General features: G+C 37.1%; 6 protein-coding genes and 1 long non-coding RNA gene across 7 annotated transcripts; 4 read left to right on the top strand and 3 right to left on the bottom strand.

The window, feature by feature from the left end:
* Positions 1 to 690: 690 nt before the first annotated feature.
* LOC147546541 (tropinone reductase homolog At5g06060-like) lies at positions 691 to 2,373 on the top strand. The gene is made up of 4 exons (XM_086634715.1): positions 691 to 1,319; positions 1,409 to 1,625; positions 1,842 to 1,948; positions 2,032 to 2,373. Exons 1-4 carry the CDS (start codon positions 936 to 938, stop codon positions 2,221 to 2,223), a joined length of 900 nt encoding a protein of 299 aa, XP_086490841.1. The 5' UTR covers positions 691 to 935; the 3' UTR covers positions 2,224 to 2,373.
* LOC147546542 (uncharacterized) lies at positions 1,294 to 4,808 on the bottom strand. Its single transcript, XR_015223399.1, has 2 exons — positions 4,456 to 4,808; positions 1,294 to 3,847 (listed from the first exon to the last, which is right to left on the bottom strand). It is a non-coding gene; the product is annotated as an uncharacterized LOC147546542 (long non-coding RNA).
* Positions 3,066 to 5,705, top strand: LOC147546543 (tropinone reductase homolog At5g06060-like). Its single transcript, XM_086634716.1, has 4 exons — positions 3,066 to 3,557; positions 3,643 to 3,859; positions 4,437 to 4,543; positions 4,630 to 5,705. The coding sequence occupies exons 1-4, from the start codon at positions 3,183 to 3,185 to the stop codon at positions 4,810 to 4,812; spliced, it is 882 nt and encodes a 293-aa protein (XP_086490842.1). The 5' UTR covers positions 3,066 to 3,182; the 3' UTR covers positions 4,813 to 5,705.
* Positions 5,234 to 6,536, top strand: LOC147546544 (tropinone reductase homolog At5g06060-like). Its single transcript, XM_086634717.1, has 4 exons — positions 5,234 to 5,635; positions 5,722 to 5,938; positions 6,032 to 6,138; positions 6,232 to 6,536. The coding sequence occupies exons 1-4, from the start codon at positions 5,333 to 5,335 to the stop codon at positions 6,418 to 6,420; spliced, it is 816 nt and encodes a 271-aa protein (XP_086490843.1). The 5' UTR covers positions 5,234 to 5,332; the 3' UTR covers positions 6,421 to 6,536.
* Positions 6,537 to 8,357: 1,821 nt separating this feature from the next.
* LOC147546545 (uncharacterized) lies at positions 8,358 to 8,780 on the bottom strand. Its single transcript, XM_086635919.1, has one exon. The coding sequence runs from the start codon at positions 8,778 to 8,780 to the stop codon at positions 8,358 to 8,360; it is 423 nt and encodes a 140-aa protein (XP_086492045.1).
* A 7,988-nt stretch (positions 8,781 to 16,768) lies between these two features.
* On the top strand, positions 16,769 to 18,811 carry LOC147546546 (putative protein phosphatase 2C 24). Its single transcript, XM_086634010.1, has 3 exons — positions 16,769 to 17,977; positions 18,121 to 18,226; positions 18,368 to 18,811. The coding sequence occupies exons 1-3, from the start codon at positions 17,165 to 17,167 to the stop codon at positions 18,709 to 18,711; spliced, it is 1,263 nt and encodes a 420-aa protein (XP_086490136.1). The 5' UTR covers positions 16,769 to 17,164; the 3' UTR covers positions 18,712 to 18,811.
* A 1,350-nt stretch (positions 18,812 to 20,161) lies between these two features.
* On the bottom strand, positions 20,162 to 25,494 carry LOC147546547 (methylsterol monooxygenase 2-2). The gene is made up of 7 exons (XM_086634011.1): positions 24,758 to 25,494; positions 23,974 to 24,111; positions 22,755 to 22,900; positions 22,390 to 22,509; positions 22,054 to 22,266; positions 21,848 to 21,928; positions 20,162 to 20,448 (listed from the first exon to the last, which is right to left on the bottom strand). The coding sequence occupies exons 1-7, from the start codon at positions 24,785 to 24,787 to the stop codon at positions 20,367 to 20,369; spliced, it is 810 nt and encodes a 269-aa protein (XP_086490137.1). The 5' UTR covers positions 24,788 to 25,494; the 3' UTR covers positions 20,162 to 20,366.
* Positions 25,495 to 26,720: the final 1,226 nt, after the last annotated feature.

Raw genomic sequence — 26,720 nt, forward strand, 5'->3', positions numbered from 1 at the left:
GACATTTCACCATTGGTGGTGTTCTTGTTGTGTCTGCCTGCTGCTTCATTACATAACTTGGCAAGTTATTTGTGTTGATGGTGTTTACAGCAATAAGCACTTGTCATTCATCAATAATGGAAGATTGACAAATATATTTTCTTCCAATTTAATTAGATTTTCATGATCATTAGAATTGTTATTTTCTACATTTCCAATTAGGTTTTCCATTTTATGGTGTGTTTGGTTGCAGGATTCCTAAGTAGGATTCCTATCAAAAGTGGAATTTGGTAGGAATCATAAATCCTTGGTCTGTTTGGCTACCAAGAATCCTAGGACTCTTGAATCCTAAGGATTCCTAATTCCAAAATTTGTATTGGACCAAAATCCCACCCTACCCCCTAGGATTTACTAGGATTTTGGATTAATGAACCTAAATTTCAAACTTAGAATCAACAAAAAAATATTTCCTTCTACAAATTCATTATTTTTTTTCCAAAATCATTATTTTTTTCAAAAATCATATTTTTTTCAAAAATCATATTTTTTCTAAAGACGTTTAAAAATACTCAAATAACAATAAATCATAGGATTCTTAGTTGCCAAACAAGCCAAAAATTATTACTTGGATTCATGAATCCGTGGAATCATGAATTCCAAGGACTCGTGAATCCGCGGATTCATGATTCCGCCATCCAAACACACCATTAGTGTTTTCCAACTATGTAAATTCTTCTCATGTAAATTTCTTCTATACAAGTACTTATAAATCTAATCAATGACATACCTTTTGATCTTCAATTTCTTCTTGTGCAAGAATAATTATTTTCACACTCTTGGAATTAATTGTTTTTACTTATTCTTCATTCCATGATATTTGAAGTAATTGTTTTTACTTATTTTGCATTCCATGATATTTGAAAAGAGGTGGTGAATATAAGTAAGAGAAGTGATGGATGATCTCTACCACCATTTTCATTAGCATATTCCATTCACCAGTCACCCCCGGAAAGAGAAAAACCATGAGCACTAGTACTACTACTACTAGTACTCAGATACCAACCGAAGACATACCTAGATGGTCTCTAAAGGGATACACTGCTCTTGTCACTGGTGCAACCATGGGGATCGGTCACGCTATAGTTGAGGAGCTAGCTAAGTTCGGAGCAATTGTTCATATCTGTGCTAGGAATGAAAATGAAATAAACAAATGCTTGAAAGAATGGAAAGAAAAAGGGTACCAAGTTACAGGTTCAGTTTGTGATGCTTCTGTACCAGCTGAAAGAGAGAAGTTAATCAAGACTGTTTCCTCTGTTTTCAATGGAAAACTTAACATACTTGTAAGTTAGTTCGTCCGACCATTAATATAACACATACATAGTTTATTTGACAAATAGTGATTAAAATGAAAGATCTTGATTATGTGTAGGTAAACAATGTCGGAACGGCTATAAGTAAAGAAACACTGGAATTTACAGCTGAGGATTATTCTAAAGTCATGACAACCACGCTCGATTCTGGTTACCATTTCTCACAGTTAGCCCATCCTCTCTTAAAATCCTCTGGATGTGGAAACATTATCTTCATCTCCTCTGTTGCTGGAGTCGTTGCCTTACAATCGATTTCTATTTATGCAGCATGTAAAGGTAAAATTTTGATGAACATATAAATATAGAACGACGACCGTGATACTTGGCCCGAAAAAGTCAGCCAACCACGTCCGTCTTTGGCCAGTGTGTGGCCCATTTTTCGGGCCAAGTGACACTTTTGAGTATAGACTATAGAGTTAGAAACTTCAATTCTACATGAAGCCCACTTTGATAGGGATCGAACTTTTTTCTTGGCGTATGTTTAATAATCAGGAGCAATAAATCAACTTACAAAGAACTTAGCTTGCGAATGGGCGAAAGACAAGATTCGTGTCAATGCTGTGGCTCCATGGATCATCAAAACTCCACTCATATCATGGGTAAAATAATTTAATTTGTTTCCTCTCCTTAGAGATAAGGTGAATCGGTATCCCTTTAAGTGTCTTTTTCCTTTTCTCAACAGCTGCTGGAAACCGAAGGTGTAGAAGAAAATTTTGTATCTCGAACTCCAATTAGGCGTGTCGGAGAACCAGACGACGTTTCGCCATTGGTGGCATTCCTGTGTCTTCCTGCTCTTTCATACATTACTGGACAAGTTATTTGTGTTGATGGTGGATTCACTGTTAATGGCTTCTTCCCTGTGAAAGACGACTAAGTGAGAACTGTTTGAGCTGTAGTTTTGATTGGCTTTACCTTAATTAGCAGGAAGCGTATGTGTTATTCGTGTTGTTTCATGGTGCCCTTTGTAAGCTAAAGTCTTCTCTATTCGGAAACATGAAATTCTAATATTAAACGTTGATGGTTTGAATCTGTCCCAAATATTTATTAGGGGAAACAATTTGTCTGACTCATATATCTATTAGGAACAGAATATCTCTCGTATACTTATTTGACACAGGAGCAAACCGTTATCATAACCGACATTTGGGACGCCCTTATTAGCAACGGGCACAGACTGGACGGTTTTAGAGACAGTTTCATTCTGTGACTAATGAGAATATCTTTAGTAGTCCTATATGGATAATAAACTCTTTGTCGAAAATTCAATACCCATAGAAGAAGCACAAACCTAATTGAGGCCTATTATTGTTATCTCTTATGATATATTACAATAAAAGATGGAGTAGAATAATATGAAACCTGTGGCTATCTCTACTATAACAGAGATCATAAAATGTTAAACCCATACCGATAGTGAACATGAATTAGCTATTCATTTGCCCGTTACCACCATAACACCTAGAGACGTGGTAGCTGGAGGGAGACCGAGACTTAGCTTCAGGTTAAGCTTGAGCTAAAAGACAAACTACTTATCAACCACGGTTCATCTAATGTGTTTAGTTCAAAGTGGCGAATTGGGACGGATAATAAATGGTTGTCTCATTGCAATGTGGACACCAACACCACACTTTACCATTGTTATCACAAATTTGTCATTGCCTTATCATAATTCCCAACCACCACTACTTAAAAAAGGTCACTGCTTTGTCATTGTTTGTTGCAATGTCAATTTACTCCATCAGTGGAAATATTCCTTTCAAGTACTTCCTTAATTGTTTTTTCATCACATGATATTAGAAAACAGGGGCTAAATATAAGTAATTGAAGTGATGGATGATCTCTACCACCATATTCATTAGCATATTCCATTCACCCGTTGCACGAAAGAGAAGCACCATGAACACTACTACTACTACTACTCAGACACCAACCAGAGACTTACCTAGATGGTCTCTAAAGGGGTTTACTGCTCTTGTCACTGGTTCAACCAAAGGGATCGGTCACGCTATAGCGGAGGAGCTAGCTAAGTTTGGAGCAATCATTCATATCTGTGCTAGGAATGAAGATGAAATAAACAAATGCTTGAAAGAATGGGAAGAAAAAGGGTACCAAGTCACAGGTTCAGTTTGTGATGCTTCTATACCATCTGAAAGAGAGAAGTTAATCAAGACTGTTTCCTCTGAGTTTAATGGAAAGCTGAACATACTCGTAAATTAATTCCACCATTAGTTATTACCAATTTCATATCATAAATGAGAAATTGTGATTAAAGTGGAATATCTTGATTGTGTAGGTCAACAATGTCGGAACGGCTATAATTAAAGAAACCTTGGATTATACAGCTGAAGATTATTCTAAAGTTATGGCTACCACTTTCGATTCTGCTTACCATTTCTCACAGTTAGCCCATCCTCTCTTAAAATCTTCTGGATGTGGAAACATTATCTTCATCTCCTCTGTTGCTGGCATTACTGCAACACCTTCCATTTCTCATTATTCTGCATTAAAAGGTAAAAAAAATTTATGAACATATTTCTATAGAACAACCGTGATACTTGGCCCGAAAAAGTCAGCTGACCATAGGCCTACAACTACTGTGTCCATATGATGAGCCAAGTATCTTCACTCTCTAACATAATAGGCCTCAAAAAATGAGCTGAGCACGTCCACCTTTGGCCATGTCCGTGCGATAGTCCTACATCGCTCTCGAGAGTGAGCCTGGACGATAGGTGTACGTATGACTCTCTAACATTATAGGCCTAAACAGGTGAGCTGGTCACTAAGCCTTTGGCCAGTGCCCGTGTGATAGTCTCACATCGCTAGCGAGTGTTTGGAGCCCTGGCTTAAGTGTACGTTCAACTTTGGTAAGTACTGAGGCCTTTGGGGGATCGTGGATTCTTCGCCAAAAACAAAAACCCCATACCTGCGTGAGGTGGTAAAAGGCCCTGCCCACTTTTTAGGGCCAAGTAACAATTTTTTGAGTATAAAATTAGATATTTTAATTCTAAATGATGCCCACTGTAACAGGGTTCCAATCTTACTTAATCAAAAAAAAATTGTTTAAACTATGTGAAATTTGATGATTAGGAGCAATAAATCAACTTACGAAGAACTTAGCTTGCGAATGGGCGAAAGACAAGATTCGTGTCAATGCTGTGGCTCCATGGGTCATCAAAACTCCACTCACATCATGGGTAAAATAAATGATTTCCTCTTTTTAGAGATATAATGTGAATCTGTATACTTTAACAGCATTCTTCATTTTTCCCTTTCTCAACAGTTGACGGAAACACTCGAAGAAAGATTTATAACTCGAACTCCAATTAGGCGTGTTGGAGAACCAGACGACGTTTCACCATTGGTGGTGTTCCTGTGTCTTCCTGCTGCTTCATACATAACTGGGCAAGTTATTTGTGTTGATGGTGGATTCACTGTTAATGGTTTCTTCCCTGAAAGTGACTAATTGAGAACTGTTTAATCTGTAGCGTGACTGGCTTTCAATAATTAGCAGGAAGCATATGTATTATGAGTCTTGTTAAATTTAATAGTAATAAACAACTTTAGCAAAAAATCAAGCTTCCCTAGTATGATAGACCAAGTGATTTCATGGTGCCCTTTCAAAGCTAAATTCTTCTCTATTCTAAAACATGAAAATCAGATAGAAAATTAAGTCAGATTTCTCGGTAGTGTCAGGATTTTCACCCCCGTAAGTTAGATTGACCGAAAAAAGTCTTCAATTTTGGGGGGTCAAATTGTCCATCAGACAAATCTTTGGGCAAAAAAATTCGTTTGCAAAAGGTTGGTGCCGTTTCACTACTACCACCATTCATTTTGGCACTACAACCACTTGATCATAAATTGGCTACCCTACCTTCACTGTCCCTACAGCTAACACAACCACATAATTTCCACCCCACAACCACCACTATCATAACCCTCACAACCTTCCATTGTTACAACAGCTTAGGGCTGAGAGAGAAACCATGAACACTACTACTACGATACAAACCGGAGACATACCACGATGGTCTATAAAGGGACTCACTGCTCTCGTCACTGGTGCAACAAAGGGGATCGGGCATGCTGTAGTGGAGGAGCTAGCTAAGTTCGGAGTGATTGTTCATATATGTGCTCGGAACGAAGATGAAATAACCAAATGCTTGAAAGAATGGGAGGAAAAAGGGTACCAAGTCACAGGTTCAGTTTGCGATGCTTCTGTACCAACTGAACGAGAGGATTTGATAAAGACTGTCTCCTCTGTTTTCAACGGCAAACTCAATATACTTGTACGTTAATTTTACCACTAATTACCAATTTCATATATAACATAGTTTACCCGGTGAGATTGAAAATAAAGAATCTTGTTCTATAGGTAAACAATGTCGGAACGGCTATATTCAAAAAAACATTGGATTATACAGCTGAAGATTATTCTAAAGTCATGACTACCACATTCGATTCGGCTTACCATTTCTCGCAATTAGCCCACCCACTCTTAATATCATCTGGATATGGAAGCATTGTCTTCATCTCCTCTGTTGCGGGTGTGGTTGCCTTGCCTTTAACATCTCCTTACGCAGCATGTAAAGGTAAATTTTGATGAAAACAAATACTATCAATGACTATAAGGAATTCGGAAACAAGAAATTTTAATTTGAAATGTGCATGATCTTGATAATTAGGAGCAATTAATCAACTTACGAAGAACCTAGCTTGTGAATGGGCGAAAGACAAGATTCGAGTCAACACTGTCGCTCCATGGATCATCAAGACTCCGCTCATGGAACCGGTAAATAAACCTTTCTTTCCTCTTCCATTACTGTCTATAATATAATGTTCGCTAAGAACTCTCGTTGTTTTTTCATTTTCTCATTCTTAACAGATGCTGCAAGCAGAAGGGTTTGAACAAACAATCATCTCTCGAACTCCAATCAGGCGGGTTGGAGAACCAGACGACGTTTCACCATTGGTTGTGTTCCTGTGTTTGCCTGCTGCATCATATATAACAGGACAAGTTATTTGTGTTGATGGTGGATTCACTGTTAATGGTTTCTTCCCTGCAAATGACTGACTTTCAAACCGTTTACTAAATATGTTTACTGTAATCGTGGATTCACTGTTAAGGGTTTCTTCCCTTCAAGTAATTAAGCTATTCAAGTACATCAAAATGATCAATTTCACAACAAAGTCAAAACATAGATCCCCCATTAAAAACCTTCCAATACTGACAATCTAACGCCCTGTTTCATAGTAAAATTATCCAAAACTAAAACCTGCAAAATAGAGTTAAACCAGTGAACCATTTCATTCAGACTGAACAAAGGCAACCCATTCGTATCACGGATCCTCAAAACTCCACTCGTATCACAGGTAAAATAACTTGTTTTTTCTTCTTGACATAATATGGGTATCCTTTCAGGGCATTCTTCATTTTTTCTTTTCTCAAAAGCTGGTGGAAACAGGAGTAGAAGAAAGTATTACATCTCGAACTCCAATTAGGCGTGTCGTAGAAACAGATGATGTTTCGCCGTTGGTGGTATTCTTAGGTCTACCGGCGGCTTCATACATAACTAGCAAGTTATTTCTGTTGATAGTGGACAATATTCTAAGTGAATTAACAATCATGTAACACAAGAAGTTTGGAAATTCATAATATATGTAATACCATTCAAGTACATCAAAATGATCAATTTCTTAACAAAGTAAAAAACATAAAAACCCCCATTAATGAAAATTCAAGCAACAACCCACCAATACTAAGAATCTAAAAGCCCTGATGGAAAATTAAAAACAACCCCAAACTCTGATCTTAAAGCTACCAAATGTTCTTACCCACCATCATTACTATTCTGGAACAAAAACTCTTTTAAGACCTAGCCAATTTTATTGCTTCCAAAATCAATTCTGTTTGTTCAGATATCAATTCAAGCCTATAAAGAGAAACCTTCATTTCAAGCATTTGAACTTTGTTCCATTCCTTTTCAAACTCTGCTTTCTTTGATTCCCCAAGTAGTTGTAATCCCTTTTGAAACAACACATTATCAAAAATTGGATGGGGCATAAATGATTTAACCGGGTGAACCGTTTCATTGGGACTGAATAATGGCAACCCATTTCTACCTTCTGCAACAACAAATTTCTCAATTGCTTCCTTATACTTTTTCTTCTTCTTACTTCGTTTCTCCAAATTCTCTGGTTTCTCCTCTGCGGGGCGTTTGGCATTAGTGATTTTGGATTTGGGTTTCTTAAGTTTTGAATGAGAAGTACGGGAAGGTTGAGGATTAACAGGTTTCACAACAAAAGATTGTGAATCAGACTCTGAGTCGGAACCTTCATACGATGATTCGGGGTTTTGAACTGGAGCCATTGTTGAGAACCAGAGAGATATGAAAATGAGGAAGATGATGAAGATTGAAGGAAGGGGGGGTTTAGGGTTTTATAGTCTGTCTCTGAGGTTTCTTTCGAGATGTGAGGAGTAACTTCACAATGAGGTATTCGAACCGTTCAGTCTGGACTGACTCTTTAATTGTTTTAAGAATCTTGAACGACATGTTCAATGAATCGGTGGTTTCTACTTTCTAGAGAGAGAGAAGGAGAAGATGAGAGATGGCGGAAGATACAAGGAAAAGAAAATAAAAATGCCAAAGGAAAGGGAGGGAAAGGGTTTTGAAGGACAGTGCTACATTATGTAGCACCATAAATGTCTAATTACTACTCTTTTAAAGCCCGACAAAATCAAATAACCTGAAACATAGTTTATGCAAACTCAAGTTTAATATTCTTGTATTTGTTCACCATGAGTTCGAATTTATGACCTCCGTATTGTGAAGTATATGCACTTATCAACTGGATTACCAGATGTTGGCAGACAATGATTAGAGTTTTTTTTTTTTTGATAATAGCTTTCATAAATAAAATATCCAATAACCATACAGTGTTCAAGTATCATAAGCAATAGTAGGCTACAAGGATACTAAAAGTTAACTGAAAGGACTAAAAGCAAATAGCTTAAGTCGAAGGATGTAATGCAGATTTAGCCAATAGATGAGCCTCTGAATTGCAAATTCGGGGGCAAAATTGTAACTCCACATTGCTGCTCCAGATGTCATTGCGCAGCATCCCTAATTCCCTAGATAAGCGCCACGGTAACACACAATCCCCTTCAGAGAGCATATCCACCATTGATTTCGAATCCCCTTCTAAGATATATAAGCCCAAACCCAGCTCAATACTGAGTTCAAACCCTAATCTGAATCCTATCATTTCGCTGTGGAGAGGCGACACCTCCGAGAATCTGGTGGATTTAGTACCTAAGATAACTCCTTCATTTCTAGCAATAGCACCTGCCGCTGCTAAAGGAGGTTCAAAAGCTCCGTCAACATTGATTTTGATTTTGGTTGATGGTGGAGGAAGCCAATCGATTACCTGCATGGCTGAGGAGGATATAGGGTTAGAAAGGGATGGGTTCGAGAGACTCACTTCCTGTTTGATTGACCACCAACACCTTTGGAGATCTGGTTCTTTGGATCTAAACACTTTCTCATTTCTGGTTTTCCACCACCACCATAAAAGATAAGTGTAAATTTTCCACTCATCATCTATGGTTTCATTTCTATTTAGTAGTTCTGATAAATTATACTCAAGAAAAGGAAAAGGCCCCAAACAGAAGTTTGTTATCTACAGACAATGATCTTTTTTTTTGTTCTTGAAAGTACGGACAATGATCTCGGTGAGTTGATTGTCTCTCCGAGGGTCCAAAACTGAATTAGCTTGTGAATTTATTATCCATGGGTGATTCTTACAAAGTGAGATACTCTAGGAAAAATTAACGAGCTATTAACCTAATTTTTCAAATATAAATTACTCCAGTGACTCGTGAGTCATGGATTTAATGTAGAGGAGATGGTCGAGAATTTAATGTAAAGGAATAAGACGATAAATTCATGGGAGAGATTCGGAGCAAGAAATAAGGACAAACGAGTAAACTTGTCAAAATCAAAATTATAGATGTCGAAAGTAAAGGGAATTTTTGAATGTTGGTGCTAAATCAAAAAAGTGCGGGGCAAGATTTAATCTTTTATTGATAAGTAGTTAATTTTATTGAGAATAGTTACAATCTAGCTCGTTGAAGTGATTCCTCCTCTCAAGGACAAACTAATCCAGTAACAATTGTATTCATTGGTAAAACGGGAATTTGGTCAAAACTCCCTAAGAAATTATGACTTTGGTTAAAAAAGATTCATCAAAGTTTTTTAGGCTTCACCTCCCTGGTGGCAATTATGTAATTTTCTATTTCAGTGAAAAGACCAACCTAACCCTAGTCTGAGAAAATATCTTGCAAACACCTTGCACTGCCTTACAAACACCTTGCAGAGCCTTGCAAACACTTTGCAGAGCCTTGCGAACACCTAGCATGACTTTTACGAACACCTCGCATAATCTTGCAGAGCTTGCAAACACCTTGCAGAGCCTTGCAAACACCTTGCACGGTTTTTACAAACACCTTGCATGATTTTTACAAACACCTTGGATAGCCTTGCAAACACCTTGCAGAGCCTTGCAAACACTTTGCAGAGCCTTGCGAACACCTTGCATGACTTTTGAAAACACCTTGCATGACTTTTGCAAACACCTTGCATAACCATGCAAACACCTTGCAGAGCCTTGCAATGCGCTTGCAGTGCCTTGCAAGTAACTTGTTGAACCTTGCAGATGGTTCACAAATTAGTTTTTAAATTGATTTAACATTAAATTTGTTATAAATTGTTATATTAATAGAATGTTTTACCAAAAAACTAGCTAAATATCTTAAAAATTCATAGTTGTCATTTTATCAACTCTAGCACCATCCTTTTACATTTGTTCGAAAAACTTCCATGAAATTCTTAATTTGAACATAATCACCTATCATGATTGTTTAAGAGGAAGCATTTCTGAAAGGATATCATCAAACAACTTTAGAGCTATTTCAACCAACCCAAATTTTGTATAACCAACTAAAATTGCATTCCAAACAACAACTTTTTTTTCAAGCATTTTATCAAAAACATTCCTTGCATCAACTATATTTCCATAAATTCCATATAAATTTAACAAATAAGTTTGAACATAAACATCAAAAATAACAAAACATCAAAACTAACATAGCAAAAAATTTACTTCAACCCTAAAGATTCGAAACTTGAAAATTGCAACTTCTCTCTCTAGAATTTTTCACCAAAACTAACTCAAACCCTCCAAATCATCTTCTAACAACAAGTAAGAGATTCAATCACAAAAAACTAAAATAGATTGATGATCAAAACATAAGGAGATCGACCTTATAGAATCAGCTCGGAAAAATCCACCAATTTCCCACGTTTGTTTTTTTCATGAGTAGAAAAAAAAACTTCCTAATTTATGAAAAAGTTGATTTTTTTGGTAAATTTCATTACACAAAGGGTATTTTTGACCCTGAAAATGAGAGTGCCTACAAAATTGTGCTTCAAGAACATTTTGAAAAGTTATATGGGTCCTAGCTCTTTAAAAAGATGAGATGTCTTTTTAACAAAAAAAAGAAACAGAAACTTCCGCCTTGAAATTTATAACCAATTGAGAATGTATAAGTTTGGTGATCCATACAATGTATAAGTTTGGTGATCCATACAATGGTATTCATCATCTTTCACTTTTTTTCTATTTTATTTTATTTTATTTTTATTGCTTGATCAACATTTGGTAATTTAAAGTAGTAGATAAAGTTGACTTAAATTTCAAAATTCTGGTATTCATCGTTTTGTTAGACTACAAACTCGTTCTTGTAAGAGAGTGAATTAGACGGTTATCGTGTTTATCGTATCTTTAATGTACTAATGTCATTATAATGATTACCGTACTCAATTTCTGAAAAAGGAATTATTGTTTATTTTTTTTATATTGTTTATAAGGTTTTTTTTTGTTGAAGATTATACTCCTTTATAAGGTTGGTATGAAATAAATAATAGGGTTATTTCTCAAATGGCCCCCTACTTTGTGACCAGCTTCCTGCCTGGCCCCCTAGATTAGCAAAAATACCCATATGGCCCCCTTTTTCCGTTATCTTTAACTGTTCGTTACTCTCACTCCTCCACCTCATCTCTTCTCTCTGCCAAGTCACCTAAAACGCCACATCATCATCTTCTCCGGCTGGGTCGCCGACCGGCCAAATTTCCGGCCGGCGACCTTCAAACATAAAAAAAAAACTCTCTCCTCTCTCTCTCTCTACAAATTTTTTTTTTTTTTCTTTCCCCTCTCTCTAGATCTAGAGAGAGAGGAAGGATCGGATCTGTTCAAGGTTGAACGACCTTGAACAGATCTGTTCAAGGTCGTTCAGATCTTGAACGGACCTGTTCAAGGTCGTTCAACCTTGAACAGATCCGTTCAAGGTTGAACGGATCCTTCCTCTCTCTCTTGATCTAGAGAGAGAGGGGAAAGAAAAAAAATAAAAAATTTAGAGAGAGAGAGAGAGAGAGGAGAGAGATTTTTTTTTTTTTTTATGTTTGAAGGTCGCCGACCGGAAATTTGGCCGGCCGGCGACCCCTGCCGGAGAAGATGATGATGTGGCGTTTTAGGTGACTTGGCAGAGAGAGGAGATGAGGTGGAGGAGTGAGAGTAACGGACAGTTAAATATAACGGAAAAAAGGGGCCATATGAGTATTTTTGCTAATCTAGGGGGTCAGGCAGGAAGCTGGTCACAAAGTAGGGGGCCATTTGGGAAATAACCCTAAATAATACTTGGTTAAAATATGCTTTACCGGTCGTTGTCTGATATATATTTGTGGAGACCGAGATTCATTCAACCCAATGGGATCTCCCCAAGTGTCCTTGTTATATGTTAGAGCTAGTTAGGTAAATTTACACCCATGACATGTGTTTGTGCATGTGAACATGTCTTGAGGTAGGAGGAATCACGTGTCGACCTTACAACAAATTGGAGGTTTATATTTATAAGAGTTAATTCCTATATGGCCCCCTACTTTGTGACCAGCTTCCTTTATGGCCCCCTTTTTTTCGTAAATTCAAATATGGCCCCCTTTTTTGAGGTAAATGTCCTGATTACCCTTCTTATTAATATTTTTTCAACATAAAAAAATAAAAAAAACTTGAATTCCAACTCACTTCCTACTCCCCCACACATATCTCTCCACATCATCTCTCTCTCTCTCTCCATCTCACCTATCTCTCCAACTCACCTCTCTCTCCAACTCACCTCTCTCTCCAACTCACCTCTCTCTCTCTCTCTAACTCACCTCTCTCTCTCTCCAAGTCACTCTTTCTTCTCCGACCAAGGTCGCCGGCCGAAAAATTTTCGGCCGGCGATCTTCGTCGGAGAAGGAGTGACTTGGAGAGAGAGAGAGAGAGGTGAATTAGAGAGAGAGATGAGTTGGAGAGAGATGAGTTGGAGAGAGAGAGAGAGGTGAGTTAGAGAGAGAGATGAGTTGGAGAGAGAGAGAGAGGTGAGTTGGAGAGAGAGGTGACGTGGAGAGAGATGAGTGGTGGAGAAGGAAGTGAGGTGGAATTTAGGTTTTGTTTTTTATTTTATTTTGAAAATACATTAATCAGAGGGGTAGTGATGACATTTATCTGAAAATAGGGGGCCATATTTGAATTTACGAAAAAAAAGGGGCCATAAAGGAAGCTGGTCACAAAGTAGGGGGCCATATAGGAATTAACTCTATTTATAAATAACCACAACATAATAGTATTACTCAACCCTTTTACATTAGAACATAGATAACTATTTTACGAGCAATCTAATTAGAGAGATGCTAGAATCACAAATGATTTTGACAAAAAAAAGTTCTCAGCTGATGTGGCGGTTGTGATTTTCATATCTCAACGGCCTAGATTTGGTCAAAGTTTGAAACCACACCCACCACATCAGCTGGGAACCTTTTTTTGTCAAAATCTTTTGTAACTTTATCATTTCCCATCTAATTAACTACTGCTAGCTATATCACTTTCAGACAGTAGGAAATAGTAAAGTGTGTTGACTCAGCTCATTTGGCTAGATATAACAATTAAATACTAGTATTAAGAGAATAAAGTAGTATGTTATTGGGTCAAATAAAGTTCATGACTTTAATAAGTAAATGCTTGTATATTTGTTGAAATAAAGTTAACTTTCATCCAAGCAACATAAAGGTCCCATTAAGATTTCTTCATTAGATTTGTTTTCCAACTTTCTTCACCTTATGAATATGATACATCAGTTTATGACTCGAGGGAAGGTGAGTCATTCTGATCTTATCTTCATTTCCCTAGTTCCTACAAAAAAATTTCATTTGCTTTTCTTCTTAACCATAGACCAAGGGAAATCTTAATAAGTTGTTTACACTTCTAATAATATACGAAATATCGAAATTCAAATTAAAATTTATTAAAAAAAATTATCACCATTATATGTCCAAACCAAATTCAATTGGTCACATTATAACGAGGTGGCAGAGAGAGAAAACATGTTGGAGGAGAGAGAAAAGAAATGGAAGAGAGAGAGTAACGGTGTTATAACAGAAGGAGGCCATATAGGTATTTCTCGTAAAGTAGGGGGCCAGGCAGAAATCTGGTCACAAAATTGGGGGCCATTAGGAAAATAACCCATATTTTTAATTAAGTTTTTTATTATTATTATTTTATTCAAAAAACTCGCGACCCGTCTGTCCAAGTCCGTTAGTGTCCGAGCAGGCTCTCGAGCAAAATCGAACCGCGGGCAAAAATATACTTATATTTTTCTAATCCGATTTGTTCAATAATCCGATCTGACAGTGCCTGCGAAGAAAGAGTCTCAGCCCGACCGAACCCGTCTCAAGAGTAAAGATGAATGTAGCAGTGAGAAAAAAAGAGTAGAATAACGGGTTCGTAGATGAGATACACGTGTAGACGTAATGATGGTACCATGATAACAGATATTCTTGTTAGCTGTACACTGGATGTGGACATTTGTTGATACCCACCACCCCACCTATCAACCCTAGGAAACTGCCACAGTTGCGTATTAACCTCCTTCAATCAGACAACTGTTGCTCTTTTCTCTATCTAACTTCTTTCTCAGCTAAATTATCGCCACGTGTTAACCTCACCCATCTGTTAATAATGTAATTGTGTGCTACTATGAGCTATCCCACTTTCACTTACCTACATCCTCTCCTCTTTTAGTCCTTGGATGGAACTGGAAAGCCCACCGTACCTAAACATTCTTTTTTTTTCTTCACCCCACCACAATTCGTCCTCTTCTCTCTGTAGTGGTGGCCAACGGACCGTGTCGTGCCGGCACGGCCCGTTTGGCAGCTGTGGCGTGTCAGACACGCCACGGCCACGCCAGGCACGGCTTGAGCCGTGTCGTGCCCAGACCACAAAGGTCTAGGCACAGAAACGACCCACCCGTTCCCGTGGCGTTTCCGTTGTGTTTCCGTGGCGTTTTCGTATTCGTTCCCGTGGCCGTTCCGTGGCGTTTTCGTAGTTGTTCCCGTGGCCGTTCCGTGGCGTTCCCGTAGTCGCTTCCGTGGCTCCGACCCATTCATAAATATTTTTTTACTTGTCAAAAAAAAGTAATAAAAGAAATATACATTTTTTTTCAAGTAAAAAATTGTGATGTACAAAAACTTTAGAGTCTATGTCATATCTTTGCTTATTTTATTGGAGAAGAGTTGTATAAAGACTCTCCACATTTACTTTATATTTTGTGGTTTAGGTGTGGGACTATCTTTACCACTTTATTTGTTTATTTTTTTGAAAAAAAGTTTTAGTTTGTTTCAACAAAAAAAAATCTAAGTAAAAAAAAAAAAGTAAAACCTCTTTTGTTAAATTCAAATAACTAAATTGGGCCGTTGCTAGCGTGTCGTTGTTGTCGTTTCCGTTCCATGTCGTTCCGTGCCCATGGGTCGTGCCGTGTACGATCCGTTCCGTGTCGTTCCTGCGTGTCTAATGGGCCGTGTTTAACGGGTCTGGGGCTCTAAAATCCCAGCCCCGACACGGCACGCCAGACCCGTGACGGGTCGGCACGGCACGGAACGGACCGTTCCGTGCCGTTCCGTGTCCTCAAATAAACGGGCTGTGCCGGTCCGTTTCCGTGTCGGCACGGCCCGTTAGCCACCACTATCTCTCTGACAACAGTCGTCCATAAATGGTCGTTGACAGTTATATTGTTTTTTCAGTGGCAAAATTATGTGGAGACTAGACTGCGCAGTTGCCCGATAAGCTACCAGTATCTACAATAGTTTGCTTTAGCTTTGGTGGTGGAGTTTGCATGCTTCCAACCCAAATACACGAGTTCGAATCTCTGGACCTGCCTCCTTTCTCTTTTGTTTCGCCCCTGGTTTCTTCCTTTCTAGTATTTCTCTATTCTCCTCGACTATCACCACGATCAGTCCCATCCCGTTGTTTCTTTCTCCTCCTTTCACTCCCTCTCTTTCTTTCTCCCATCCCCCTTTATATCATTAACAGTGAAGGGAATGGTCTCCTTCTCCTGAACTCGATATAATTTGGAAAAAGTTTATACCGGTTTAATAGTGTTGAAAGTTAAATCGAAGTATGAGAAGGACAAAAGATAAGTGATGGGAAAAGAGGAAGAAGTAAGCACGGAGGAAAGAGATAAATGTTGGGCGAAGATGACGAAGAAGAACAAATCTCAAAAAAATATGACAAACACTTGAAATTCGCTTCAAAAGTTTGTAACCTAAAAATTTGACAAACTCCACAATCATGACAAACATAATCTTACCGTCGCCGGTTTAAAAGTTAACAGACTTCGGAGTGATATTAATAGCATCTCAAATGAGACACTAAAGCTCTAAAATACAAAGTGCCACTTACGATTTTTAAAGTGTATGTTTGTTAAAAAGTCATCTTCACTCGGACGCCTTATCAAACACCCAATAATGATGTGAAGACGTGTGTATTTATTTCAATAGAGCTAATTTTGAGATCTCTATCGAGACAAAATGATCCATCCAAACCCCTTTATATTGACATTTAAGAAAAATAATGTCCACCAACACTTCAACGGGGATAGAATTTTTTTCGAGTATTTCTCCATCTTCACATATGAGATGCTGAGATGGTCTAAGATATTTAAGGTGGAAAAAGATGCAACAGAGAAATAGTTGGGATACCATTTGAATTTAACATTATTTTTGTGTTGAAACAAATTTGACATGTTATTACTTGTGTTATATTTAAGAGAAGGGTCGAAAAGGAAATAGAGAGAAAAGCAAGGACCACATGCGTGTCAGCGAAGGAGACGTACGCATATGAGCGTGTTAATTTGTTATTGGTCCAAGTCGATAACATCTTTACGCGTGTTATCTCACGGGTAAGAGAGAGAAACAGATATTTTAAGATGAAGGGTTTAGATTGGTTCTTATAGTCTGAGAAACATTACGTCAATATGTCTAGTTTTGCCCGTGACGGTGACGGGCAGCTGCCCCAACTGCTCCTTCTACCTCTCAACTCAAGAGAGAGAGAGAGAGAGGTAAAAGGGGTCTTTCGCCTTTATTGCTGATCGGCACTAAATAATATACAATAAAAGAAGAAGAAAAGAAAAGAATAAGCACGTACGGGGAGAACTCTGTTTTTTTTTTATTAGAGAGAGAAACTCCTGATTTCTTCTTAAAGCTCTCAACTCAAGCTTTCATTTGAAATTTTCAGATCAAGAAATTCACCAAGGCAAATCACTATTTCTGGTTTCTGATTAAGAAATTTGCGAGAGCTAATTGTTATCTCTGTTTTAATTCCGTTTTTGGTAGAGAGGTTCATCGTCGAAGATTAGCTGGTGGAAGAAGATCATATAGCGATTGGTGATGGCGGAGATCTGTTGTGGAATTGTTGATGGAAGCAAGACGCAGACATCATGTGAAAAGACATCAATTGCAACGAGGAGAAAGAGAATGGAGATCCGACGGTTCAAAGTTATAGCCGGCATGGCCGAACCTTCTGAGAGTAGAAAGCGTCAAAAAAGAGGCGTAATTAGTCCTGAAGAAAACGCAGTTGAAAACTGCACAGACGATGAAAATTCACAGAGCTGTGATTATAGCTCGAATTCTATCTCAGATGCGTCTTCTGTGGAGACTACTGTTAGTTCTAATAATTGTTCTCCTCCAGCTACAGTGACAGTAGAAACTTTAATCTCAGATCGTTGTCCGAATTTCGGTTTTAGTTCAGTTTGTGGACGGAGAAGAGATATGGAAGATGCTGTTTCAATTCATCCATCGTTTAGTCTGAAAACTTGTACTAGTAATTCTCAGAATCCGGCGAGCCTTCATTATTTTGGTGTTTACGATGGCCACGGATGTTCTCACGTTGCAATAAGTTGTAAAGATCGATTACATCAACTAGTTAAAGAAGAAATTGAAAACTCAGAAGAATCTTCTTCGTTAGTTTGGGATAAAACGATGGAGAAAAGCTTCAATCGAATGGATAAAGAGGTTTTAGGGTTGAGTAACGGAGCATTAAGTTGTCGATGCGAACTTCAAACACATAAATGTGACGCCGTTGGATCTACCGCTGTGGTTTCTGTTGTCACTCCCGATAAAATCGTTGTCGCTAATTGTGGCGATTCACGAGCTGTACTTAGTCGTGGTGGAAAAGCTATTCCTCTTTCCGTCGATCATAAGGTTAGGACTTCTTATCTTAATTAATCCTAGTCTTTCAATTCCTTTTCCATTATAGATCTTCGTTTAAGGCTTAATCTTGAGCAAAATTTGCCCTAGTCATGGAGATTGAACTGATTTTTTTTTATTTCGTTTTACTTGAACAGCCCGATCGACCAGATGAACTAGCTCGGATTGAAGAAGCTGGTGGCAGAGTAATCTACTGGGACGGTCCTCGTGTTCTTGGAGTTCTTGCCATGTCCCGAGCAATCGGTAAGCCCCAAATAACCTCGTACCCTTACCGGTATCCGTACCGGAACCCGTTCCATATCTATACGTATTATACACTCATGGCGCACGTTAGCGTGTACCAAAGTACGGTACTTTGTTTTTAATTTTTGGAAAATTGTGCAGGGGATAATTACTTGAAACCGTATGTGAGTTCGGAACCAGAGATAACAATTACAGATCGGACGGCTGAGGATGATTGTATGATTTTGGCCAGTGATGGTTTATGGGACGTTATATCAAACGAAACAGCTTGTAATATCGTCCGGATGTGCTTAAATGGTAACGGTCCTAGTGGACCGTTGGATCTATTGACTCCTTCGTCCAACGGGGAGAAAACGTTGGCTAACGGAGAAAGTTCTAATAAGGCTTGTTCAGCTGCGGCGTTACTGTTGACGAAGATGGCTTTGGCCAGAAACAGTTCGGACAATGTTAGTGTCGTGGTGGTTGATTTAAGGAAGGACACGTAGCAAACATTTTATTTTATTTTTGGTCCCTTTTATTTTATACTAGCAAAAGAAATGCTGTTTTTAGGGACTGCTTTATATATAAAATATAATTTTTATTTAATTAATCTTGTTTAGGAGTATCATAGTTTGAGGTTATTAATTATGGTTCTAGGTCCACTTCCGTAACTATCAAACCCTAAAAAGTAACAGAGAAGGCCAGAAGGGTAGGCACGACAGCAGAGCTGTGAAGTTTTTTTTTTTTGTTGAACTAGCAGAGCTGTGAAGGTCATCCACGTATTTTTGGTGACTCAGACTGTTTGAATAAGTTGTGTAGTTGAGCACGACACATGTCATAAGAAAGACACGATTCGGTTTAGCACAACACATGTCAGTGGGAAAACAAGATCCATATTTCAATGCATGCGGCATTTTGTCAGATATCTGTTCAAATATACATTTTGCCTGAGACAAGTCTCCTTGGGCACCTCTAAAATGGTTTACCAACTCTGACTTGAGTGAAAAGTGAGTCCATATCAAATATCTTTAGTCACCACAGTGAATTTTGGTTCCTATCATAGTGCTTTTGAGAGAGGAAAATTATAAGGAAAAAATTCGGGCCGAAATATTAAATGAACCCAATCCGAAATAATAATGGAAAAATAATTCAGAAGTTAGAAATTACAAAATATTTTTGAAAATTTCTTAAAACAAAACATAGTTTGCTCTCAACAATTTCGTATTTGCTAAACAATTTTGTAAATACAATTTTGTAAATGTATGAACAAATTTGTTTTTGATCACACATAATCAAGAACATAATTATACGTGTCATAGTTTTAAAAGTGTTGTCAGCAATTTCAAAAGTATTGGCAACAGTTTAAAAATTGAGATTTTTTTTACATTATTATTCCCGAGTAAGTTTTTTTTTCGTATTTGGACCCAAATTTTGGGGTTTTCTTACATAGTTCTTGAAAAGAGGGGCAAGGTCGGTAACATCTGTAACCACCACGCAGATGAGAACATTAACCCCTTCGGTGTGCCAAAATTCCCTCTTACTTCAAACGTTTCAGTCGAGCCTAGTACAATTAGAGATGCTAATACATCATTCATTTTGGTCAGAATTATGTAAACCTACAAAAAAATCAACGGTCTTAATTTTCAAATTAAATCTGGAGTAGTTCTCAACTAGATCCTCTACTTTTGTAGCCTCTTCTATAATTTTTCATTTGCTTGAGTCACCTATTTCTAATCGCTGATTTAGGTTTCAGAGTCTGACTCGGACAATTAAAAAAGGTGGGAAAAAGACTATCCAGGTTATACCACCGATGGATTGGACCAATTTTTATCTTCTCGGTTTCTTATTGGAAGCATGCCATTCAAGCTACAAATAGGATGTAAATGTAGTCAATTGGCATAATGGGATATATGTTGCATAATGGTTAGAATGAGATTCTTGTAGAAAGATAAAGGGTTGAGCTAGAAAGAGATTCACAAAATTTCATCATAATATCTCTCGTTAGAAACGTTCCACATTATCTGCACACACATAAAACCACAACCTGCTTCTACCAATTAAACAAACAAACCTCGTCAGGGTCAAGGCGGGAACGAAACCTTTTCATATTTGCTTCTTCTCCCTGATGTGAACCCCTTAGCCGAAAAACAGATTCATTTTATTACATTTTCTTGTTTCCTTCTTCAGCTTCATAGTTCTTGAGCGCCTTCAGTTTTCGGTAACCTTTATCTGTTCCAAATATCCTGACGACATAAATAGTTGAGCCCACGTCAGTTGATAATAAACTTGCTTCTAATAAATGTCAGTATTCAGTAAATTAGAGATTTAACAAATCAGAAACAGCAAAGAACAATGGAAAGAAAAAGGATGCACGAGTGAATCATTACACATCGAACAAATTCTGAATAGGTATGTGCTCAAACTGATAGGGAGACAAAAAAGTTTTGAGTTAATTGAAATTAGATTCTGATAACAAAAAGAATGAGATAATACTTTGACGATCAAAAGCATCGGAATATGAATATGTTAAAGCATGTCTAACAAGAGATTCTTGGAGAATAACAGCCAAAAGAAAAGAAGAGTCCTTATGGAGTCAATCAATCACCAAATATTTCATGGACAACCTTTGTGGCACATCAACTATAGGAAGAGTGAATATCACACACTTACTTTTACAGCTTATCACCAAACAATCTAAATAATATCCTCATGTCCTTAATCAATCAGTTGTTTTTATTTTATTTTCGCGGAGTATTACGGATTAGTTTGTAACGAATGGAAAAGATAGAAATGACAAAAAGTTACAGCATTGGGGCTTGAAATGGGTCCACAAAGATATTGGTCGTTCTGCTCTGTATAAGTTTGTGACAAGCACCCAATCCTTGACCAAATCAACAAGTTGCCGGCAGTGCATAGGCATACTATACAATCTCAAATTTCAAGGAAGTGCATACTAAGCCCCGAATCGTAAAATAATACTATGCATAAAGATATAGCATTAGATTCTAGGGAACATCTCAAAGTTCATGCTCCGGCATAAATTTACGAAGTACAAGCCAATACCTAGTTATTATACGATAGACAAGGACACAACTTTTGAGTTTAACCTGTATTACAAAATACAAGGAGATTCCAACAAATGACCTGGTGTAGACGATAGATCGAAATAGATAAACTCTTGCCTATAACTTATGCACTTGGGAAACCACCTCTATGTAAAGGTCAATCACTACATTACGTTATCAAAAGAAGGTTATACAATTAGATAAGACTAGCTCCTAGTTCGAGGAAGTTATGTTAGACTTACTGATACTTTCAGCAGTACTAACATTAGCTACGAAGGATGGTACTTAGATATTAAAGTTTTATTTTTCTGTGTGTGTAATGTTTGGAGATTTTTTTTCTCAGTTTTACCACATATTTATTTTGTATTAAAAGATTCGGTAATTAGAAGATGTATAAGCATAAAGCCCTGAATCAACCATTACACGTCTAAGAGACTCAAAGAGCAAAATTGAACCAAATGCCCTCAAGTCAGTAAGTCAGAAACATGATTGAACTATGGGGAGCCCGGGGACTACAGAATTAGCATTGAAATAACTTATAAAATGAATATTATAACATCAATTGGAAGCGACTTACCAATCCATGTAAGTAAAGGTTGATGAGTAGTTGCCGGACTTGGTGTATAACAGACGGTGATGATAGTCATGAAAATCAGCGCTGCTCATGTTTTATAATAACACAGGTATCAGCAAATGGAATAAAAACGACTTATCGAAAAATACAAGGATGGATATACATGTATACACTCCTAAAGAAACAACAATAAAAAGATAGCAGCTTACCCTCCATACACTGGTAACAAGTTTGACAAGCTCCATGGAAAATGATATCCACAATGTGCCTCCACTGTTTCCAGTACTCTTAATACCATCCATAACCACAAAGTCAACAGGTGAGGCCCAGTGATAGCAGGACCAATTATGGTAGCAAAACCAAGAAACAATATCTCAGCAGGGTGAGCATATTCTGAAGTAAGTCCAAATGGTGTAGCATATCTGTAGACAATTCAAAAGATAACTATATGAGTACCATAAGAGACATCCGAATTGAACCAGAGACCAAGTATATGTAAAGGAACATAAAATAATTCAGAACGTAAAATCAGTAACTTCACTCACTCATGATGAACACTGTGGACATGCTTGTACAGCCATTTTGTATGTAAAATTCTGTGACCCCAATAAAACACAAAATCCTCGAGGATGAAGTAGAAGATTATTTGAGTCAAAACTACTTTCCTGCATACCAAGAAAACAACTAATATGCACATTGCAATCCACATTTTGTGAAAAAATGGAAATATTAAAATATTAAAATGAATGGATACAACAGTGTAACAAATGCTTTTAGTAATTTGGTGTAAATGTGTAGAACAAAAATTGAGGGTCTCTTCGAACAAAACACAACCAAGCCCCACTGGAATTAATATTGTCAAGCAGTGGAAAAAATGTGAAGATTTAGTATCTAAAGAACCTGAAAGTACCAGGACGGCAATGGCAGGCTACTTTGCATGCCCATGTATCTGAAGATGGGGTAGGAGAATATCATAACTGGCAAGTTAACACCAAGGTGGTAAAGCACTAGCCGTATGATGCATTTCTCTTGTGCAGCAGGGGTGTTATTTTTGGACTGCAATGAAGATAATTTTGTTAACATCTAAACCCCACAATCATTTGGTAAGCCAAAAAAAATCTATTCACAATAACCAAAGACAGAGACAGGAGGATAGTACTATGTAGGTCACTTTCAGCTGAAAGTGGCGGGCAACACGTAAAAAACTTTAACAAAAGTGTAGCTTATTTAGGAAGCGTGTGCAAAAGAAAATCAGTGGCAAAATCAGATGAGCAAGTAGTTTATTGTACTGAACACGCCATTTCTTTCTATGTGAACTGGTCTGTGAAGCATAAATGAAATAGTGCAATAAATACTGGACCAAGCAAGTAAAGCACTCGAAACCTATATTCATGCAGCAAAGCCAGCACCAGTACGTCTGTAACCAGCTAAGAAAAGCAGCATCGGCACTACGAAAGAGCATTTTATATTTTTTCCCCACAGTGTTGTTACCATCCTACAACTTACTCTTCCTGCAACTCTAACTAGTTTTATTATCTGAATACAGTTACCAATAGAATTTTTTACTCAGAGATGAAATGACCATGCTCATGTCCAAGTTTGCATGTCAAGACTGTTAGATTAATTCTTTATAGATTAAATAAACCTTATCACCACAATGGCTTGATGCATCTCAAGCAGATTGTAAATCTCTTTTAAATATCTAAATGTTTCTCTTCACATTTTTAATGTAACAAAGTATATATATGTATTTCCGGACTAGAACCCCACATTGTTCATTCTGATGCTACCACAACTTTGACTGACAATGCTGAAACAAAATCAATTAAAGCCCAAAGATGGTTATCTGCTAAAATTTTGGAGGATAGTTTTGCGTGTAGTAACTAGTAAATACTATTCAAAATCATGTAGAACTAGAAGAGCTCCTAAACCCAACTTACTTTATTAACTAGGTGACCTTCCGTATTTTCCGCAATGAGTAGAGAACGAAAGGAAAACAGTCTAGAGTCTAGTAATCTATATTCAATTGCTTAAAAACCATGAATGTAACTAAACTTCTTTTACAATGTATAAAAATTAACCCTGCATATAATTTTGTAAAATCTGAAAGAGAAAAGAAAGAAGATAACCTGAATTTTGTACTTTTTCATGAAGCCAGCCCTTTCAAGAAATAAAAAGGGAAGTCCAGAGAAGAAAAAAACACTTTCATGAAGAAAGAAACTTCCTAAACAAGATAGTTGGAAATCGCTGAAATGAGTGATCAGATACTGCAACAGAAACAAACAAATACAAGTTCAAATAATCAGGCAAAATTGATCAATTCAGAATCAACCATATTTCGGATTGAAAATAACTCATTTTGATCAATTCAGACTCTTATTAGTTGATGAATGCAAGGATATGCATACGCTTTTTTTGTTTTTTTTAATTATTAGAGTAGATGCAAGATTAGAATGACAAATGAAATCAATCTAGTACTTTTTAATATAATTGATAATTTCTAGCTTGAACTTCAATTAATCAAATGTAAGCTTGATTCTACTTTCACTAATAGAAACAAAATAATCAGGAACCAAATAACAACTCTAATCACTAGAATCTCAACAAAACAACTTCAATTTCACCACAACAAAAGCAGATCCCAAAAGGAAATGAAGTACAACATCAGGTTGATTCAGAAAGTAAACATATATATATATAGAGCTGATTCATATAAAAAAAAAAAATCTCAAATCAAAAAAAGGAATTCAACAACTAAAAACGAAAATCAGTTTTTCGGATCGGGAATAAAAGATACTTATTAGTAGAAAATGATAAAAGTCTCGGTAGGAATCGAATCAAGCAAGAAATTAAAAGGTTGTTGATTTGCAAAAGGGAGTAGTAAAAGAGAGAGAGAGAAGGAGAAGAGATTACCAGCCAACCAGATTCAAGAAGTGAAGCCATCGAGAGTGGCGGGAGGGAGGAGCTCTGGATCTATGGCGGATTAGTAGGAAGATGAATCTAGAGAGAGAAAATAAATAGTGGCGGTGGTGGTGGTGGGTGATCCCTATCTCTATCGATCTCTATCTATCTATGTTGTTGTATGATGAAGATGGACGGAGACAGACAGAAAATAGATACCACCGCGCTATTGACAGACTGTCCATGTGAAAACACCCAACACCTTCTCTCTCTCTGCTCGTTTTATATACTACTATATATATATAGATTCCACTTTCTCTCTCTCTCTATCTCTTTTAAAAGGTAGTCAGTCAGTCTCCGGTGACGTGAGGCTATTCTTATGCCACACCTCAACCTAAAAATTACAGGCGGAAGAAAGGAAGCTTTGCTTGGTCTCCTTCTTAAGCTGAGAGCCTGGGCCTGAGGTGAGTGATCATCCACCAAGGCAAGCAGCTATTGTTGCTATTGCTATCACTCTCCCAAACAAACAAAATGTCATTCCACTATTTTATTTACAGTTGTACCCTCCACCAAATGTTCTATTTTTGACTAATAATTAATTGTCCATTAATCGATCTTACGTTTCCACTTACTCATATTTTTCTTATAAAGAGATACTATGTGTTTGGTATATAGTTTAGAATTTCAAAATTAATAGATATATAGTGTAATAGGAAGTTTTTTCTTATAGAGTTATGAGTTCCTTCCTTAAAAAAAAAAAAAAAAAAAAGAGTTCCTTATATTGATAAGAATTTCAAAACTAATAAAATGTATAGTGTATTAGGAAGTGAGACCAGAGGATGTGGTATCGTTTTCCATTAGATTGTTAGGCGAGACCTCTACCAATTTATTTCATCAGCCCGCTAAACTCATTTGAGTGCCTATGGGTTGCTACATCACATGGATTAGACCATTCCCCTTAACAAAAAAAATAAATAAAAAAAGATGGATAGACCATTCTCTTGCCCCTCATTTATGTCTTAATATACAAATATTTCTATTCATTTTTTTTTTGTTGAAGAATATTTCTATTCATTGATTGTACCAATTCTAACATTACTGAAGAATGCTTGTTTATTAACAAATTATAAGTAGCTAGCTAAAGGTAGGTCTAGAGTCGGGCCACATGATTTCTCATACTGAACTCAACTTGACATTATATTATCTTAGAACAACAGTATGAAGATCAAATGGAGTCAGTACAACTAAACTCATTAAGATTCTAATAACATGTTCTAAGATCTGATTAAGACAGCCTCATCTGTTCTATTCCCACCAATCAGGAGGTGGATGAGTTCAATTCATTAATGTATAAGCTGTATCAACTCCATCAGCTTCTCTGCTATTCTCATTTTCACCTCTATTGAGAGGTCTCTGGAACAGAATTGGGGACAAGGTGAGGTCTTTCTTTGCTGTCATCCACAAATTCAGCTTTGATTTAAATTTTACAAGTTTCAATTTTGATGTGTAATTAGGTTTTTATGATTTGTCAACTTATTGTCCGTACTGTAAAGAGAAATGATAGAGAACAAGAAAATCCAGACATACTCTAGACATACATCTTATGTGGCTTGTCGTGATTCGTTGTCTGGTGAATTAGAATCATCAAAAACACGAATCACAGCAAGCCACATAAGATATATGTCTAGAGTATGTCTGAATTTTCTTGTTCTCTATTAGTTTATGATTATTAACTCATAATTGCTACATCTAGATTAAGGAGTCTTACAATTAAAATTGGTTAGGGTTTTGGTATGAAAAATTAAAACTGGCTTCAATTCACAGTTGCCGTGGAAGCAGCGGATGGAGGGGCAAAATGTCCCTCTTCAGCCGTTTCTTTCATAAAAGACCTCCGGGCGGCTTGCTAGAATTCGTCGACAGAATGTATGGTAAGTCACTCCACCATGACCTTCTTTTTGTTTCTGAAAGTGCGTTC

This window comes from Eschscholzia californica, unplaced genomic scaffold (genome assembly GCF_041429995.1).
Source record: "Eschscholzia californica isolate CP2 unplaced genomic scaffold, dmEscCali1.0.p SCAF_4, whole genome shotgun sequence".
Classification (NCBI taxonomy): Eukaryota; Viridiplantae; Streptophyta; class Magnoliopsida; order Ranunculales; family Papaveraceae; genus Eschscholzia; species Eschscholzia californica.